The sequence below is a fragment of the Scyliorhinus torazame genome, chromosome 1 (genome assembly GCF_047496885.1).
Source record: "Scyliorhinus torazame isolate Kashiwa2021f chromosome 1, sScyTor2.1, whole genome shotgun sequence".
Taxonomy (NCBI): domain Eukaryota; kingdom Metazoa; phylum Chordata; class Chondrichthyes; order Carcharhiniformes; family Scyliorhinidae; genus Scyliorhinus; species Scyliorhinus torazame.
The window spans coordinates 183,676,026-183,696,942 of record NC_092707.1 but is presented as its reverse complement, the minus strand read 5'-3'; the positions used below and the strand labels follow the sequence as shown (position 1 = coordinate 183,696,942).

At 50.1% G+C, this 20,917-nt stretch overlaps 1 protein-coding gene across 4 annotated transcripts in view; it reads right to left on the bottom strand.

Annotated features, from left to right (window-relative positions):
• The window catches only part of LOC140418151 (zinc finger MYM-type protein 4-like), a 397,827-nt gene that overhangs the window by 324,398 nt on the left and 52,512 nt on the right, over positions 1-20,917 (bottom strand). For all 4 annotated transcript variants that reach the window (XM_072501573.1, XM_072501589.1, XM_072501581.1 and 1 more), the window contains exon 3: positions 10,547-10,648. In XM_072501573.1, the coding sequence (XP_072357674.1) occupies positions 10,547-10,648 (102 nt within the window). The remainder of the gene's footprint in view (positions 1-10,546; positions 10,649-20,917) is intronic.

Sequence of the window (20,917 nt, the reverse complement as noted above, 5' to 3'; positions counted from 1 at the left end):
GGAAGGAAAAGAGACAGAGGGAGGTACCTTTTAAAATGGTGGGGAAGAGCTTCAGGTATCTGGGGATTCAGGTGGCTAAAGATTGGGGGCAGCTCCACAGGTTAAATTTGGGTAAAGCGGTCGATCAGATGAAAAGACATTTCCGCAGGTGGGACATGCTCCCGCTGACACTGACAGAGAGGTGCAGACGGTGAAGATGACAGTCCTCCCGAGGCTGCTGTTCTTTTTTCAATGTCTCTCGATTTTTGTCCCGAAGACCTTTTTTAGGAAAATGGATGTGGTAATCTCTGGTTTTGTGTGGGCTGGTAAAACCTCGAGGGTGAAGAAGACACTCCTGGAACGGGGTCGCGGGGCGGGGGGGGGGCAAGGCCCTCCCGAGTTTTATTAATTATTACTGGGCGGCCAACATATCGATGGTCAGGAAGCGGGTATTGGTTTGGGAGTGAATAGAGGCAGCTTCCTGTTAGGGTACGAGCTTGGAGGCTTTATTAACGGCGCCCCTGCCATTCTTGCCGGCTCGGTATTCCACAAGCCCAGTGGTGGTGGCAGCCCTGAGAGTGTGGGGGCAATTGAGACAGCACATGGGATTGGAAGGGGCGTTAGTGTGGTCACCGATCTGTGACAATCACCGTTTTGTTCCCGGGGGGGCTGGATGGGGGCTTCAGGAGGTGGCAGCGGGCAAAGATTGAGAGATTTGCGGATCTCTTCATTCAGCAGGGTTTCCCGAGCCTGGAGGCTTTAGAGGAGGAGCTTTAGTTGCCGGGTGGGAATGGGTTTCAGTACCTACAGGTACGGGATTTTGTCCAGAGGCAGGTTCCAAACTTTTCTCGCCTCCCCCTGAGGGGACTATAGGATATGGTAATGTCAAAAATGGGGGTTGGGGAGAGGAGGGTCTCGAAGATATACAAGGAATTGATGGAGTGGGAAGGGGCCCCAATCGGGGAGGTGAAGAAGAAGTGGGAGGAAGAGTTGAGAGGGGAGTTGGAAGACGGACTATGGGAAAAGGCCTTGAGGAGAGTCAATTCATCCTCGTCGTGTGCCAGGCTCAGTCTGATCCAGTTGAAGGTGGTCCATAGGGCTCATATGACTGTGGCCTGGATGAGTAGTTTTTTTGAGGAAGTGGAGGATAGGTGCGGACGCTGTGGGGGAAGCCCGGCGAATCATGTGCATATGTTCTGGGCGTGTCCGAAGTTGAGGGGATTCTGGCAGGGATTTGCGGACGTCATGTCAGAGATCCTGGAAGGGAGGGTGACTCCGAGTCCAGAATTGGCAATATTTGGTGTATCGGAAGATCCGGGGGCCCGGGGCGGTCGATGTTCTGGCCTTCTCCTCCCTGGTGGCCCAGATTCGGATTTTGCTGGGATGGAGGGACTCGTGCCCCCAAAGTCAGGAGTGTGGGTTGGCAGGGTTTCTCAGGCTGGAAAAGATTAAGTTCGCCTTGAGAGGTTCAATTCAGGGGTTCGCCTGGAGGTGGCAGCCGTTCATTGACTTCTTCAAGGATAATTGAACGTCAGCAGCAAGGGGGTTGGGGGTGGGGGGGGGGGGGGGGGGGGGGAGGGGAATGGGAGGCATGGTAGTGTAAGACAAGGACAGGGAACTTTGTGTACGGATAATTAGGAAATCGGACGGGGGTAGTAAGGGATGTTATTTTTTAATGTTTTTTGTGTACGTCGGCCCGTTCGGTTGTTTAAGAAATGTTGAAGTGTTAAAACTGTGAAAATTACAAATGCTTCAATAAAACATTTTCTAAAAAAAAACACAGCTCGATCGCTGCTGCCTCACAGCGCCGGGAACCGAGTTCGATCCTGGCCCTGGGGCACTGTCCATGTGCAGTTTCCATTCTCCCGGTGTCTGCGTGGGTTTCACCCCCACAACCCAAAGATGTGTAGGGTAGGTGGAATGGCCACGCTAAATTGCCCCGTAATTGGAAAAAACAGAATTGGGTACTCTAAATTCATTGAAAAAAACATAGCTCCATCTCATGTTAAAGGTGAAAGAAAGTAAGTTTCCTGAATCTATAGAAGTTCAAAATGGGTTCTAAATTTGCAACCAAAATGTTAGGCACAGCTCCAAGGCATATTTCTGGTGTCAGGACTCTTTCAAGTATTGTTTTTTTAAATTTCTCCTCCCTGGGAACTGCTTTGTATTTTTTTGTATCTTTAATACCATCACAGTTGCATTTTCTTAAACATGCTGTGCTTCACGTGCTTAAAAGATGGTTTGATGGCTTCATTTCCATGCCTGAAGAGGAATTAGGCATAAGTTATGTGCTTTCCTTGGACCCTGATTATGTAGCTAACATCTGCCTGTCTACACCAATTTTTGCCTTTGGTGCATGCCATTGAGATTCATAGGAAATTTCAGCATAAGTTTCTGTCAGCAAGATTGATGTAAAATCAGGCATTAGTTGCCCCATAATTTCCTCGCAAGTGTGATCGAGGTAATTCCAGTCCAAATCTGAGCAAGCTTTTAAGAAAATGCATTGTTTGAAATTTATATGTACAAGCAGTTTCTCTCTTCACCACAATTATATTTTACCAATCACTAAAATGCTTAAGCATAACTTATTATTCAAATCTTAAGTCTTTATGTTTTAGAATGCATACTTTAAATTAATACTTTTGTTTTTGTCCCAAAATAGAAAAAAAATCAGAAGAGTGCTTATTGATATTGTGAAAGCATCTGGTCAGTGAGGAACAGTGATGACTACGGTAAATAGACACTGAGGGTGTCTGGAGCATTTGTAACTACAGATCAGAAGACGTTAAACTAATGCTGGGCTGATCAATCGTCATGAAAGTTTTGGAGAAAGGAAAAATCTTCTGCTATAAACAAGGCAAGTACATACCATCAACCTTCGATTTTGCCTTTAATAAAATGAATGATTCACCAACGTATAAAACTCAAAGGAAAATAGATCAACAGTATCAAAAAAGCTGAGGGTGCGAAAACAATGTAAACTGTAAAACAGGCCAAAGTAAGAGCCAATAACGGTAACTGAACAAAGTTGCATTACTTTAAATCGCAGGATTCCAGGAATTTTTTGATATTTTGGGATTATTTGGGGCAATTCGGGTTTTTCTGAGTGAAAATCAAAATCCAACTGTATCAGTTATGATGTACAAAAGCAAGCAGTTACAATGGAAGATCAGCTTATTCTTTTTTCCTTTTATGAGATGTGGGTTGTCAAGGGTACATTTGTTCCCCATCCCTAATTGCCTTCGAACTGAGTGCTTGCTAGGCCATTGTAGAATCGACCACATTGCTGTGGTTCTGGAGTCGCAGGTAGGGATGGTAAGTTCCCTTTCTCAAAGGACGTTAGTGAATGAGATGTGTTTTTGCAGCAATCAATGATAATTTCATGATCACCATAACTGCGGCTAGCTTTACATTCCAGATTTTGTTTTATTAATTTATTAGATGCAGGAGTCACTAGCATTTATTGCACATTCCAAATTGCCCTTAAGAAGGTGGTAGTGAGCTGTCTTCTTGACCTGCTGCAGCCCCTGTTGTGTAGGCACACCTACCATGCTGCTAGGGAGGGAGTTCCAGGATTTTAACCCAGCGACATTGAAGGAACGGCGATATATTTTCAACTTAGGACAGTCAGTAACTTGGAGGGGAACTTTCAGGTGATGGTGTTCTCATGTGCCTGCTGATATTGCCCTTCTATATGGTAGAGATCATGGGTTTGGAAGGTGCTGTGTCAGGAACCTTGGTGAGTTCCTGCAGTGCACCTTGTAGATGGTACACACTGCTGCTAATGTGCGCCAGTGGTGGAGGGAGTGAATGTCTGTGGCTGGGGTGCGAATTAAGTGGGCTTCATTGTCCTGGATGGTTGAGCTTCTTGAGTATTGTTGGAGCTGCACTCACCTAAGCAAGTGGAATGGAGAGTGTTCCATCACACTTCTGACTTGTTCCTTGCAAACGGTGGACATGCTTTGGGGAGTCAGGAGGTGAGTTACTCAATGCAGGATTCATAGCCACTGACGTGCTCTTGTAGCCACAGTGTTCATATGGCTAGTCCCACATGAAACCCCCAGGATGCTGATAGTGGGGGATTCAGTGATGATAATGCCATTGAATGTCAAGGGGCGATGGTTAGGTTCTTGCCACTTGCCAACCCAAGCCTGAATATTGCCCAGGTCTTGCTGCATTTGGACATGCACTGCTTCAGTATCTGAGAGTCATGAAGGTGTTGAACATTGTGCAATCATCAACAAACATCTTCACTTCCGACCCTATGATGGAAGGGAGGTCATTGATGAAGCAGCTGAAGATGTTGGACCTAGATACTATCCTGAGAAACATCTGCAGTGATAGCCTGGAACTGAGAAGACTGACCTCCAACAACCACAACCAGCAAACATGACTTCAACCAGCAAAGAGTTTTCTCCCTGATTCCCATTTGACTCCTGGGGCGGGATTCTCCGCAATCGGCGCGATGTCCGCAGACCGGCGCGAATCAATCCGGCATCGCGCCGCCCCAAAAGTGCGAATCCTCCGCATCTTGAGGGGCTGAGCCCTAACCTTGAGGGGCTAGGCCCGCGCCGGACTGATTTCCGCCCCGCCAGCTGGCGGGAAAGGCCTTTGGTGCCCCGCGAGCTGGCGCGAAACTGACTTTGCCGGGTGGCGCATGCGCGGGAGCGTCAGCGGCCGCTCACGGCATCCCCGCGCATGCGCAGTGGAGGGGGGTCTCCCGGCGGGGGGTCGGAGTATCCCGCCCCAGTTTTGCCATGGCTCCTTGTCGCCACACCCAGTTAAATGTTGTTGATGTCAAGGGCAGTCACTCTCACCTCACCTCTGGCAGTCAGCTCTTTTGTCCATGTTTGAATCAAGGTTAAAATGCGGTTAGAAGCCGAGTGACTGAGGTGGAACCCAAACTGAGCACCAATGAGCAAGTTATTGCGAAGAAAGTGTCGCCAGTTGAGACCTCTTCCATCAATTTACTGATATCGAACAGGTGAGGCGATTGGGGGAGCTGTTGTTTAGATTAGTAGAGGGAAGCTTTAGGTACCTAGGCATTCAAGTGGCGTGGGAATGGGACCGGCTGCATAAAATAAATCTGGCCCGGCTAGTAGACCAAATGAAGGCCAATTTTCGGAGGTGGGACGCGCTCCTGCTGTCATTAGCTGGGAGGGTGCAGACGGTGAAGATGACGGTCCTCCCAAGATTCCTGTTCGTGTTTCAATGTCACCCCATCTTTATTCCGCGGTCCTTTTTTAAACGGGTCAACAAAGTGATCTCTGGCTTTGTTTGGGCGGGCAAGACCCCGCGGGTAAGGAAGGTAATGCTTGAGCGGAGTCGGGGAGAGGGCGGGTTGGCGCTGCAAAGTTTTTGTAACTATTACTGGGCGGTGAATATAGCCATAATCAGGAAGTGGGTGGTGGGGGAGGGGTCGGCATGGGAGCATATCTCCCCGTGTGCGTGGGTTGCCTCCGGGTGCTCCGGTTTCCTCCTACAGTCCAAAGATGTGCAGGTTAGGTGGATTGGCCATGATAAATTGCCCTTAGTGTCCAAAATTGCCCTTAGTACTGGGTGGAGTTACTGGGTTATGGGGATAGGGTGGAGGTGTTAACCTTGGGTAGGGTGCTCTTTCCAAGAGCCGGTGCGCCTCGATGGGCCGAATGGCCTCCTTCTGCACTGTAAATTCTATGATTCTATGTATGGAGGCGGCTTCACGCAAAGGCACCAGTTTGGGGGCGTTGGTAACTGCACCTCTGCCGTTCCCGCTGGTACGGTGCTCCACCAACCCAGTGTTAGTGGCAGCCCTGAGAGTCTGGGGGCAATGGAGGAGACATGTGGGAGCAGAGGGAGCATCGGTCTGGTCCCCAGTCTGTAATAATCACGGGTTTGCCCCGGGAAGTATGGATGGGGGGTTCCGGATATGGCGGAGAGCAGTGATTGAGAGGATGGGGGATATGTTTATAGAAGGGAGCTTTCCGAGTATGAGGGCGCCGGAGGAGAAGTTTGGGTTGGCGATGGGAAACAAATTTAGGTATCTGCAGGTGCGGGACTTCCTACGTAAACAGATGTCAACCTTCCCGCTCCTATCGCTAAGGGGGATTCAGGACAGGGTAGTTTCCAGAGGGTGGGTAGGAGAAGGGAGCGTCTCGGACATTTACAAGGAACTTATGGGGTCAGAGGAGACACAGATCGAGGAGCTGAAGCGCAAGTGGGAGGAGGAGCTGGGAGGAGAGATAGAGGATGGTCTATGGGCGGACGCGTTAAGTGGAGTCAACGTGTCCGCAACATGTGCCAGGCTCAGTCTGATACAATTTAAGGTCGTTCACCGGGCTCACATGACAGTGGTCCGGATGAGCAGATTCTTTGGGGTGGAAGACAGGTGTGCGGGAGGACCAGCAAACCATGTCCACATGTTCTGGGCATGTCCGAAGCTGAGGGAATTTTGGCAGGGGTTTGCAAATGTCATGTCCACGGTGTTAAAAACAAGGGTGGCACTGAATCCAGAGGTGGCGATTTTCAGGGTGTCGGAAGACCCGGGAATCCAGGAGGAGAAAGGCAGACGTTCCGGCCTTTGCTTCCCTGGTAGCCCAGAGACGGATACTATTGGCTTGGAGGGACTCAAAGCCCCCGAAGTCAGAGACCTGGCTATCGGACATGGCCAGCTTTCTCTGTTTGGAGAAAATCAAGTTCGCCTTGAGAGGGTCACTGTTAGGGTTCGCCCGGAGGTGGCAACCGTTCGTCGACTTCTTCACGGAAAATTAATCATCAGCAGAAGGGGGTTTAGCTTAGAGTAGGGGGTTTATAAAGGTGGGACCTGAAAGGGAGGGAGACGGCTTTTGCACTATGTTTATAGTTTCATGTACATTGTTTATTGTGTTGTTGTTATAATACCAAAAAATACCTCAATAAAATGTTTATTAAAAACATTTTTTTTAACTGATATCAAGAGTAGACAAATGGGGGGGGGGTACAGGCCAAAGTTAGGCAATTTTCTCCATTGCCGGGTAGATGCCAGTGTTGTAGCTGTACTGGAACAGCTTGGCTAGGGGCAGGGCAAGTTCTGGAGCACAAGTCCTCAATGCTATTGCTGGAATATGGTCAGGGTCCATAGCTTTTGCAGTATCCAGTGCCTTCAGCCATTTCTTGATAGCATGTGGAGTGAATCAAATTAGCTGAAAACTGGCATCTGTGATGCTGGGGACTTCTGGAGGAGACCGAGATAGATCACCCACTCAGCACTTCTGGCTGAAGATTGCTGCAAGTTTTTCAGCTTTATCTTTTGCATTGAGGATGGGGATATTTGGGGAGCCTTCTCCTCGGTGAGTTGTTTAATTGTCCATCACCATTCACTACTGGATGTGGCAGGACTGCAAATCTATCCCATTTAGCATGCTGGTAGTGCCACACCACACAATGAAGGGTATCTTCAGTGTGAATACAGGACTTCGACTCCATTACTCCTGTTGACATTGTTGTAGATAAATGCATCGCAGGCAGGCAGTTTGCTTGAGGATGAGGTCAAGTTTATTTTTCCCTCTTGTTGGTTCCCTCACCATCTGCCACAGTATAGCAGCTCTGCCCTTTAGGACTCGGCCAGCTCTGTGGCGGTGCTACCTAGCCACTCTTGGTGATGGACATGAAGTCCCCCACCCAGAGTACATTTTATGCTCTTGCCACCCTCAGGGCGTCCTCCAAGTTGAATTCAACATGGATTCATCAGCTGAGGAGAGGGTAATGTGGCAATCAGTATGAGGTTTCCTAGCCCATGTTTAACCTGATGCCATAAGACTTCATGGGTTCCAGAGTTGATGTTCAGAACTCCCAGGGCACCAGTAGGGATGGTGATTCTGGTGTATAGGACATTATCTGTAAGGCATGTTTCTGTGAGAATGAGTGTGTCAGGCAGTTGCTTGACTAATCTGTGTGACAGGTCTCCCAATTTTGGCACAATCCCCCAGGTGTTAGTGAGGAGGACTTTGCAGCATTGTCAGGGCTGGATTTACCATTGTCGTTTCTGGTGCCTTGGTCAATGCTTGTTGGTCCATTCAGTTTCATTCCTTTTGACTGACTTTTTCGGGGTTTGACACAATTGAGTAGCTTGCTAGATCACTTCAGAGGGAAAGTAACAGTCAACCACATTGCTGTGGTCAAACCAGGTAAAGACGGCAACTTTCCTTCCCAAAAGAACATTTGTGAACTGGATGGGTTTTTACCACAATTGACAATGGTTTCATGATCATGATTCAGCTTTTAATTACAGATTTTTATTGAATTCAAATTCCACCATCTGCAGTGGTGTGATTCAAACCCAGATCCCCAGAGGATTACACTGGATCGCTGGATTACTAGTCCAGTGACAATACCACTACGCCACCCTGGTAAGATTTATTAATTGAATTGAAATTCAGCTGCCATGGTAGGATTTAAATCCATGTCCCAAGAGCATTAGCCTGGTCCTCTAGTCCAGTGACATTACCACCACACCACTGTCCCCAGTCATAAAGTTATCACTAATTAAGCTGCAGCTAAATCCAATATTCCATCCTTTGTATGATGTACAAAATAATAATAAAAGTGCAATTTCTGCTGTTCTGGATCCAGAGATTTTCAATCAGGGAAATAAGAAGTCGAGAAATATAATGGCAGGAATAGTGACTGGTGGTCAGAAACAGGTCTTGGTTTTAACTGGAGCCAGTGGTCCGCAGGCAGGTTTTGGTTACAGATCAAAACACACTCACTCTGTTCAGGGGAGGGGGTGGGGGGGGGGGGGGGGGGGGGGGTGCAGTAAACAATGCAAATCCATGCAGCAGTGGCACCCAGCAATGAGGCACTGAGTAAGCCTGTAGGATTGGCCACTGAGGCATCCTTTGGGGTCCATGCGATTATTGGAAGAGGGCGCGATTGGAACCTAAGATTTTGTAGAGCCCGGGAGATTTTAACTGCCCTGTTTCCCCTGGGCAGAGAGAATTAAAATCATCCCCATAGAGTCAAGGAGGCTGAGTCAGAAAAATTATAGGGACAGAGAAACAGAGAATGACTCATCAAGGTATGATATAGACTGACACAGAACAATAGAGAGCGAGATAGACAGAGTGACAGAGAATGGCATTGATCAAACAAAAATGAGAAAAATAGTGATAAGAATGGCAGTGAGAGAGAGACAGGCAGGATGACAGAGATAGAGATGAAAACAAAAGGGGGAGCAGAAAAGTGGAAAACACCAGAGGTTAGGACAGAGTCCAGAATCTTCCGGATTTATGAAATTCAAGGGTGTCTGGACCATTTCCAAGTCCTGACATCACCCTTCAGCCTATCTGTCTCCACACATTTATAGGATGCAGCCAATTAACTGGTTACCTCCGTGGTGAACATCTGACTAGGGATGGTGGGTGCTACAGACATAGGAAGGCCAGCTGGCAGAACACTGAGAGAAGTGAGGACAGCTCAGGCAGGGGTGCTTCAAAATGGAGGTTCTCGTAAAAGGGTGCATATGGATTGTATAAAAAGTTGGTCAAGTAGGGCGGAATGGTGGCACAGTGGTTAGCATTTCTGCCTCACAGCACTGAGGAAACAAGTTTGATCTATGCCCCGGACCACTGTCTGTGTGGAGTTTGCACATTCTCCCCATGTCTGCGTGGGGTCCGCCCCCACATCTTAAAAGATTGGCCACACTAAATTGCCTTTAATTGGAAACAAATAATTGGGTACTCTAAATTTATTTTTAAAAAAGAACTGTCATGGCGGCCAATGCGGAGGGGGAATGTGTTTGACCGCAGATGTACTGCTATCAGCCTTTGGGGATGACACTGGCATGTATATCAGCCTTTGATTACCTTATGACCTCCCACTTTGAAGCCGCCTCCCAATTGTTGCTGCACTTCAGACCCAGCAGGAGCCCATCCAAGCTTAAACCTTGGGCAGCTGAAGGCAAGGCCCCAGTGGTGGAACAATTAGAATTGGGGATGCACAACTGGCCAGAATTGGATGAGGTTACAGAGATAGTGAGGGGCCAAGGACATGGAGAGATTTGAAAGCAAGAATGAGAATTTTTAAAAGCGAGGTATTGCTGGACTGGGGGTCAATGTAGGTAAACAAGCACAGAGGTGATGAATGAATGGGACTTGATGTGAGTCAAGAGGAGGTGAAGTTTGTGTGGGGTGGAAAGTGGGAGGCTGACTAAGAAGCATTGGAATAGTCAAGTCCAGTGGTAACCAAGGCTTGAATGAGGGTTTCAGCAGCAAATCGGTTAAGATGGGGTGGAGCAGAATTAAGTTATGGAGATGTCATTTGATGGAGTAGATCTGTGGTCAAATAAGCTTATTTCAAGGTCAAATATGACATCAAGGTTGTGAGTGTAGTATGAGGGTCTGGCACATATGGAGTTAATGTGGGACAGTACCATCTACACAGTAACGGCATGACTCACACCCCGGGTCAGTTGAGTGTTGGGCAGAGCCGTGTGTACCAGCTAACTCCTAGCTTGAACTCGTTACTGTACATTTGTAAATAGTTCTAACATTCAATAAAGACTTACAGTTAACCGACATTTCACTTAAAAAAAAGACTTCTCCAGACCTACCGAATTGTAACCAACACCTTTTGACAGCGAATGATGTTCTTCAGCCTCAGGTGGTTGCCAGGGAGAGGGAAGGAGTCGATGGCTAGAGAATGGAGTTTGTGGCTGCAACCAAAGACAGGTGAAATGAATGATAATAAACAAGAAAGAGTTGCACTGCCTGGAGAGCGGCACAATTTCAGGGTTCCATTTACAAAACTAACCAGAGCTGTCAGCAGAGGCATCTTCTATTCTATTCATAGCAAGACATGACAGATTGAGACCAACTCTCAGACAATCAATTTGATGTAAAATCCAGATATAGGTTGTGAATTATTGCTGTTCCTGCTAGGTTTTATTTTGTTGAATACTATTAGAGAAAGCAGTCTTTCATTGGCAGCTCATCCACCACCTTGAACATCCATTCCCTCCATCACTAGTATGTTAAAGTATTAAGCAAAATTAGAAGTCAGACAAAATGAATGCAAACATTAAATAGGATCAGAATGTAGAATAATGTCAAAAAGACAAAGTTAAGAGCATTCTGTCTGAATGCACATGGCATTTGCAACAAGGTAGAGGATTTTAAGGCACAAATAAAGGTAAATGCATTTGATCTGGCTGCCATTTCAGAAACGTGGTTACAGGGTGACCAGGACTGCAAACTGTAGATTCAGGGATATTTGTCATTTAGGAAGGATAGGCTGATGGGAAAAGCAGATAGGGCAGCAATGTTAAAAATGGGCAAGATCAGTACACTTGTGACAGAGGATCTTAAATCAAAGGATCAGGATGTCGAATCAGTTTGGGTGGAGCTAAGAAACAACAAGGGCAGCAAACATTGATGGGTGTTGTTTACAGGTCACAAAACCTTCGTGGTAATGTGAGGTAGGGCTTAAATCAGGAAATTAGACCTGCATGTAACATGGGTAATACAATAATAGTTGGTGCCTTCAATTTACATATAGATTGGGTAAACCTAATTAGCCCTAATGCTGTGGAGGATGACTTCCTGAAAAATGTACAAGATGGGTTTCTGCAGCAGTACATCAATAAACCAACTAGGGATTGGAGGTTTTTGAGAATGTTACCTGTAGCATAGATAAAGGAGGACCAGTGGAACTGGTTTATTTGGATTTTCAGAAGGCTTTCAATAAAATCCCACAAAGGAAGCTAATAAAGAAAGGTGAGAGTACATGGGATGCTCTATGGATTGAGAATTGGTTCATAGGCAGAAAACAGAGAGAAGGAATAAATGGGTCATTCTCAGGATGGCAGGCTGTTACTAGTGGGGTATCACAAGGATCAGTGCTTGGGCCACTGCTGTTCACAATCTATATGAATGATTTAGATGTGGGGACCAAATGCAATGTTTCCAAATTTGCTAGGCGGGTATATGGTTTGTGACAAAGGTGCAAGGAATCTTCATGGGGATGACAGGCTAAGTGAATGGGCAAGAACATGGCAGATGGAATATAATGTGAATAAGTGTTAAGATATCTACTTTGGTAGAAAAAAACAGAAAGCAGAATATTTCTTAAATAGTGAGAGGTTGGAAAGTGATGGGTGGCGATTCTCCAAAATGGAGAAAAGGTTTTCGCGACGGCGCGAAACGGGCACGGGGACGACCGATTCAGTCCCCCACAGGGGGCCAGAACGGCGATGGAGCGGTTCACGCTGCTCCAGCCTCCCTTCCCGGCGGCAAATGGCCGCCGCGCCAACCCGCGCATGCGTGGGGGTCTTCTTCAGCGCGCCGGCCCCGACTCAACATGGTGTCGGTGTTCAGGGGCCGGCTGCGTGAGGAAGTAGGCCCGGGGGGAGGGGGGGGGGAGGGGGGAAGAGGCCGGCCCGCCGGTCGATGGGCCCCAATCGTGGGTCAGACCCCATCGGAGGCCCCCCTGGGGACGGATCCACCCCCCCCCCCCCCCCAACAGGCCGCCCCCCAACCCTTCGCGCAGAGTTCTCGCCGGCAGCGGCCAGGGGTGAACGCCTCCAGTCCGCGTGGCCGCTCGGCCCATCCGGGTCGGAGAATCGGCGGCCCCTCCAAACGCGCCGGTGCAAATGCCGCCAATTCTCCGCACCTTGGAGAATCGCGTGCCGGTGTCGGGGCATCATGGCGCAGCTGTGGCGATTCACCGGCCCGGCGCGGGGCACGGAGAATCGCCCCCTTGATGTCCAAAAGGACGTGGTGCCCTTGTTCACGAGTCAGCAAACGCTAGCATGCAGATGCAGCAAGGAACTCAGAAGGCAAATAGTACGTTGGACTTCATCACAAGGGGACTTGAGTACAGGAGTAAAGATGTCTTGCTGCAATTTTATAGAGCCTTGGTGAGGCTGCATCTGGAGCATTGTGTACAGTTTTGATCTCCTTATCTTTTTTTTCCCAAGTACTTTTATTACAAACGTAGCAAAACAGAGAACAAGGCCAACTCATATAAACCAACAGAACAACCAAATGCAGTGCAAACAGTTTTTCATTTTCATGGGGTTTTTTTGTTTTAATTTTTCCAATTAAGAGGTACTTTAGCATGGCCAATCCACGTACCCTGCACATCTTTGGGTTGTGGGGGTGAGACCCACGCAGACACGAAGAGAATGTACAAACTCCACACAGTCAGTGACCCGGGGCCAGGATCGAACCCGGGTTTCAGTGTCATGAGCAGCAGGCAGCAGTGCTAACCAATGCACCACCGTGCCGCCCTGTCATTTTCTGTTTTAACTAAGCTAACAGTAACACTATCCCAAAGAAAGAAAAGAAAATCCCCTATTTCCCTCTATCCTGGCGCTCACCAACCCCCTAAATCCCCCCTCCCCCCGTTCCTCCGACCCACTGATGGCATATATAATATTTCTAGCTTGAGGTATTCTGCCAGTCTGCCAGCAGGTCCAACGACCGAGGTGATGCTGCTGACCTCCATCCAAGCAGAATTCGACGCCGGGCTATGAGGGAAGCAATGGCCAAGACACCCCACACCACCCCCCCACCCCCCCCATCCCCGCAGAATCGGCTGCAGATCCAGCACCCCAAATACTGCCACCAGCGAACATGGTTCCATCCTAACCCTCACGATCTCAGGCATGGTCCGAGGTCCAGAACTCAATCCATTTTGGGCAGGACCAGAAAATATGGGAGTGGTTCGCCGGCCCCTTTAAGCTACGTTCACACCTATCCATCACCCCAGGGAAGAACCCACTCATACGCACTTTAGTTAGGTTTGTCCTATGTACCACCTTAAATTGCATCAGACTCAGCCTGTCGCAGGAAGAGGTAGAATTCACTCTGTGCAAAATCCCACTCCAGAGCCCTCCCTCCAGCTGGAGTCCCAATTCATCCTCCCACTTCCTCTTTGTTTCATCCAACAGGCCCTTACTTCCTCGAGCAACTGCCCACATATATTTTATATCCCCCCTGCTCCCAATTAATCTTTTTTTTTCTTTATAAATTCAGAGTACCCAAATCATTTTTTTCAATTAAGCGGCAATTTAGCGTGACCAAAATCCTGTACACCTTTGGGTTGTGGGGCGAAACCCAGGCAAACACGGGGAGAATGTGCAAACACCACACGGACAGTGACCCAGAACCGGGATCGAACCTGGGATCTCGTCGCCGTGAGGCAGCAATGCTAACCACTGTGCCACCGTGCTGCCCTCTCCCAATTAATCTTGAAATAACATCCCATCCAGTAGTGTACGTTTTGGCAGCCGGGGAAATGGAAAGACCCCTTTGCGAAGGTCTCATATCTCCAGGTGTCTGAACGTGCTCCCTCTCGGGACTTAAAATTTCTCCATCAACGCTTCCAGTCCCACAAACCTACCATCCACATACAGTTCCCTAAAGCTCTTGACGCCCCTTCCTCATACACATTTTGTATGTTGCATCCATCCCCGATGGAATGAATCTATGGTTACTGCATATTGGCGCCAATACAGACATGCCCCCCCAGTTTGACATGTAGCCTGAATTGGTTCCAGATTCTCAGCAATGCCACGACCATTAGGCTTGTCATGAACCTGGCAGGTAAGAATGGAAGCGTGCAGAAAGCAGCGCCCACATAGACGACCTTACACATGAGGCCTCCTCCATCTGCACCCACTCCAATCCCAGTTCCCCAACTAATCTCGGCACCCTTTCCATGTTCGCCGGTCAGGAGTAAAACATTAGGTTTAGTAATGCAAGAACTCCCGATCACCGTCGCCTCCGCAGGACGGCTCTATGAATCCTAGATGTCATCCCTGTCCACAAAAAGGCTGAAATTAATTTATCCACCTTAGCAAAGAAGGACCTTTGGAGGAAGATTGGGAGTGATTGAAACACAAATAGGAATCTTGACAGGATGTTCGTTTTGATCGTCTACACTTTCCCTGCCAGGGACAGTAGGAGTGCATTCCATCTCCTTAGGTGCTCCCTCACCCCCTCCAGCAAGCCGGCAAAGTTCAATTTGTGTAGCTGGACCCAGTCATGAGCCCTAGGTATCTTTTTAAAAAAATATTTTTATTGAAGTATTTGTAAAATTTTGCAACAAAAACAGAAAAAGAACAATGAACGTTAAACATTAACATAGTGCAAAAATAGATATTTCCCCGAATGGCTCTCTCTTCATAGACCACCGAGAATAACAAGAAAGTCGCCGAACGACTGCCACCTCCGGGAGAACCCTAACATTGATCCTCTTAAGGCAAACTTTATTTTCTCGAGGCTGAGAAACCCAGCCATGTCACTGACCCAAGTCTCCATGGTCGGGGGGGCTTCCAGTCCCTTCACAATAACAGGATCCGTCTCTGGGCTACCAGGGAGGCAAAGGCCATACGTCGGCCTCTTTCACTCCCTGTACTCCCGGGTCTTCTGACACCCCAAAGATCGCCACCTCTGGACTCGGCCCCACCTGCGTACCTAGCATCTTGGACATTGCCCTGACAAACCACTGCCAGAACCCTCCAAGCTTCGGGCATGCCCAAAACATATGGACATGGTTTGCTGGGCTCCCCGCATACCTCGCACATCTGTCTTCTACACCGAAAAACTTTGCTCATCCTCGCCGCCGTCATGTGTGCCTGGTGTACCACCTTAAACTGTATCAGACTGAGCCTGGCACATGATGAGGAGGAATTGACCCTACTTAGGGCTTCCGCCCATAGCCCCGGCTCTAACTCCCCTCCTAACTCCTACTCCCATTTGCCCTTAAGCTCCTCCACCGGGGTTTCCTCCGCCTCTGACAGCTCCTGGTAGATATCCGACACCTTCCCCTCCCCCACCCAGGTACCGGAAACTACTCTGTCCTGTATCTCCCGTGGCGGCAGGAGCGGGAAGGCCACCACCTGCTTCCTCAGGAAGGTCTGCACTTGTAGATACCTAAAGCTGTACCCTGGCGGCAATTTAAGTTTGTCCTCCAACACCTGCAGGCTAGGAAAGCTCCCATCTATAAACAGGTCACCCATCCTTCTAATACCCGCCCTCTGCCAGCTCTGGAACCCACCATCCATCCTGCCCGGCAGGAACCTGTGGTTATTGCATATCGGGGTCCAGTCCGACGCTCCCTCCACCCTCTTGTGTCTCCTCCACTGCCCCAGATCTTCAGTGTCGCCACCACCACCGGGCATGTGGAATAGCGGGCCGGCGAGAACGGCAGAGGTGCCGTTACCAGCGCTCCCAAACTGGTGCCTTTGCATGACGCCGCCTCCAACCGCTCCCATGCCACCCCTCCCCCACCACCCGCTTCCTAATCATGGCAATGTTGGCCGCCCAGTAGTAGTTGCAAAAGTTCGGCAGCACTAGCCCACCCTCCCCCCGACTGCGTGCCAGCAGCGCTCGCTTTACTCACAGGGTCTTGTTCACCCACACAAATCCCGAGATTATCTTATTAACGTGCTTGAAAAAGGCCTTTGGGATGAAGATGGGAAGGCATTGGAATACAAATCGGAACCTGGGGAGGACCGTCATTTTCACGGTCTGTACCCTCCCTGCCAGTGACAGCGGGAGCACGTCCCATCTCTTAAAGTCCCCTTCCATTTGTTCGACCAGCCAGGTCAGATTAAGTTTATGCAACAAATCCCACTTCCGGGCCACCTGAATACCCAGATAACGAAAGCTCTTCTCTACCCTCCTCAGCGGCAGCTCCCTCAGTCTCTTCTCCTGCCCTTTAGCCTGGATCACAAACAACTCGCTCTTCCCCACGTTCAATTTATACCCCGAGAAACTGCCAAATTCCCTTAGATCCGCATGACCTCCCCCATCCCCTCCAGTGGGTCCAAAATATACAGGAGGAGATCATCTGCGTAGAGCGAGACCCGATGCACCCCCCCCCTCCCCCCGCACCCCCCCCTCCCCCGCACCCCCCCCTCCCCCGCACCCCCCCCACCCCCCCCACCCCCCTCCCCCGCACCCCCCCCCCCACCCCCCCCCCGCACCCCCCCACCCCCCCCCCCCACCCCCCCCCCACCCCCCCCCCACCCCCCCCACCCCCCCTCCCCCGCACCCCCCCCCCACCCCCCCCCCCCCCCCACCCCCCCCCCCACCCCCCCCACCCCCCCCACCCCCACCAGACCAGCCCCTTCCAGTTCCTTGAAGCTCTCAGCGCTATGGCCAGCGGCTCAATGGCTAGAGTAAATAATAACGGGGAAAGGGGACACCCTTGCCTCGTCCCCCGGTGCAATTTAAATTACTCCGACCTAAGCCGGTTCATGCGCCTGGTACAGCAATCGCGCCCACCGGATAAAGCCCTCACCAAACCCAAACCTACCCAGCGCCTCCCACAGGTACTCCCAGTCCACCCGATCAAAAGCTTTCTCTGCATCCATCACTGCCACAACCTCTGGCTTCCCCTCCTTCCGAGGGCATCATAACAATATTTAAAAGCCTCTGCACGTTAGCATTAAGTTGCCTGCCCTTAACGAATCCAGTCTGGTCTTCCCCTATCATCCCCGGGACACTATCCTCGTGGCCAAGATCTTAGCCAATAGTTTGGCATCCACATTAAGCAACAAGATTGGCCTGTAAGACCCACACTGTTCAGGGTCCTTCTCCCGTTTCAGAATGAGTGGGATCGAGGCCTGCAACATTGAAGGGGGGAGGATTCCCTTCTCTCTCGCCTCATTAAAGGTCCTCATCAGCAGTGGGCTCAACACCTCTGAAAAGGTTTTCAGAAATTCCACCGGGAAGCCATCCGGCCCCGGAGCTTTGCCCGACTGCATGCCCTCCAGCCCTTAATAATTTCTTCTATCTCGATCGGTGCCCCCAGCCCCTCCACCAGACCCTCCTCCACCCTCGGGAACCTCAACTGGTCCAGAAATTGCCTCATCCCTTCCGCACCCACCGGGGGTTCCGACTCATATAGTTTGCTGTAGAATTCTTAAAACACTTCATTCACCCACTCCGGGTCTGAGACCAAGTTACCCTCCTTATTCTTTACTCCCACAATCTCCCTGGCCGGCCTCTCTCTTCCTAAGCAGGTGTGCCAGCATCCTGCTGCCTTCTCCCCATATTCATACACTGCACCCCGAGCCTTCCTCAACTGTTCTACCGCTTTCCCTGTGGTCAACAATTCAAACTCCGCCTGAAGCTTGTGCCACTCCACATATTTCCTGTCCACCCGGAGTATCTCCTCCACCAAACTCCTTTACCCTCGGCCGTGAAATCCTCCATCTGTTCCATAAAGCCCTTGAGCTCCCTTGCCGCTGCTGGCCTCTTCCCTGTCCTGGATTTTCAGTGATCCAATTCAGGTTCAATGACCATATTAAAGTCCCCTCCCATGACCAAGTTGTGTGACTTAAGGTCCGGGATTGTGCCTAACACGCGCCTCATAAAGTCCACATCGTCCCAGTTCGGGGCGTAGACATTCACGAGCACCACTCGGACCCCGTCCAGCTTCCCACTCACCATGATATACCGACTCCCTTTATCAGCCACTATTCTCCCAGCCTCAAATGCCACTCGCTGACTGATCAAAATTGCTACCCCCCTTGTCTTCGGGTCCAGTCCTGAGTGGAACACCTGACCCACCCAACCCTTCTTTAATCTCATCTGGTCTGTGACCTTCAGATGTGTCTCCTGGAGCATTGCCACGTCTGCCTTTAGTCCCTTTAAATGCACGAACATGCGTGCTCTCTTCACCTGCCCATTCAGACCTCTCACGTTCCAAGTAATCAGCCTGGACGGGGGCCTACCCCCCCCCCCCCCCCCCCTCTTCCTGCCGACTAGCCATCACCCTTTTGTGGCCAGCCTCGAGCCCGCGCCCCCCACTTCCCCAGGCATCCCCTTAAGCAGCAGCCGCCACCCTCCTTTTATTCCCTGAAGAGAATTTCTCCCTTGCCCGCAGAGCAGCCATTCTCCCCCCCCCCCCACTCCCTCCCCCCTAACACCAGAAACCTAATCTCCCAAATCAAACACCAACTCAACATTAACTCACCCCCCACCATGCTTCCGAGAGTCAGCTGATCCATGCTGACCCCAATAGCCCCCGCCCCTGGCGCCAGTCAGACTATCGCCCTATTGTTCGGAGCCCTCTCCCCACATAGAAAAAAACTATTTACAAGATCCCATTCGCCAATAAGTAAAGATCAGCTCTCCAAAAGCCATTAGCATAACCATAAAGCCGAACAAACACACTCACTTAAAACAAAACCCAGTCTCCCGAAGGGTAATGCTAGCATCAGGCCCCCCCCCCCCACCCCGTGTCAACCACCTTCTAAACAAAGCACCCTCCAACCGCGTCCCCAACCCGCTCTCTCGCCCACGACTAACCACAATTTTGTTTAAAACAGAACACAATTACAAACCGCCGCCACCACCCATCTTCGAAGCATTAAATGTCTCTTAACTTAAGTCCAACTTCTTGTCTTTAATAAATGTCCAGACATCATCTGGCGACTCGAAATAATAGTGTCGGTCCTCGTGCGTTACCCACAGTCTCGCTGGGTATAACGCCCCAAACATCACTCCTTTCTTAAAGAGGGTCGCCTTTGCCCAGTTGAACCCCGCATGTCTCTTGGCCAGCTCCGCACCCAGGTCCTGATAGATGCGCACCTCACTATTCTCCCACTTGCTGCTCCGTTCCTTCTTGGCCCATCGCAGGACGCACTCCCTTGTTTGAAAATCGATGAAAACGGACCACCTTGGCGGGTCGTGCGCCTTGGGTTTCCTTGCGAGGGCTCTGTGCGCTCCATCCAACTCCAGGGGTCGAGGGAAAGCCCCCACTCCCATCAACGACTCCAGCATCTGATCCCTCAATACTTTCAGGAAGGCCAACGATTCTTAAATTCTGCCTCCTGGTTCTGTTCTCCAGCTCCTCCAGCTTCTCCTGCATCTGCTTGTGACGGTCGTCTAGCACATCCACCTTGTGCTCCTGTAGTTAACTCGGCCTCTTGGTTGGAGAGTTTTAATACGATCTCCTGGATCGCTTTCCCCTGGGCTGTCTGAGTTGCTACCATTTGGTCGATCGATACTTTCATCGGGTCAAGCGTATCCCTTTTTAGCTCGGCAAAGCAACTCTTGAAAAACTCCATCTGTTGCTGCTTCGGCCAGTGAGCCGCCGCTCCCTGGTCCTTGCCGTCTGCCATGCTTCGCCGCACTGCCAGCCCCCCTCGCTTCCCTCTGTCGGGACTAATTCATTTCACACGGCCACTTCTGGTCCAGCTATCCATTCACCGGGCGAGGGAAATCCTCCTCACTGATGCTAACTTCACCGATTTATTTCATAAAGTCCACAAAAATCCGGGAAAAAAAGGTCCAAAAGTCCGATTCAAGCGGGAGCTATCGAATATGCGACCTACTCCTCCATGGCCGCCACCGGAAGTGATCGAGCCCTAGGTATCTAAACTCCATTCGTGCTAGCTTCAACGGCAATGCCGCTAAATCCATCTTGCCAACCTGGGGGTTCACCGGGAAGATCTCACTCTTGCTCAGGTTCAGCTCAGCAGTTCCATTATCTTTCCCATGCTGGCTAGAGGGTCAGACATGGAGATCAGGAGATCATCCACATAGAGGGAAACTCTCTGCCTACTCTTTCAATGCCTTTCCACCCTTTGATGACCTAAGCACGATGGCCAGAGGTTCAATCGCCAGAGCGAACAGTAATGGGGTCAATGGGCATCCCTGCCTTGTGCCCCTGTGCAGCCAGAAGCAGTCTGAGTTCGCCCTGTTTGTCCGTACACTCGCCATAGGAGCACTAAGTAGCAATTTTACCCACGAGCTGAATATTGGCCCAAACCCAAATCTTTCCAGGATCTTTCCAGGAAGAGGTACCTGCACTCCACCCAATCAAAGGCCTTCTCCGCATCCAAGGTGATGATTACTCCAGGTATCTCCACCCTGGCTGGGGACATGACTATATATAAATGTCTCCTAATATTGCCCGACAACTGTCTGCCCTTGACAAACCCAGTCTGGTGCTCCTCAATCGC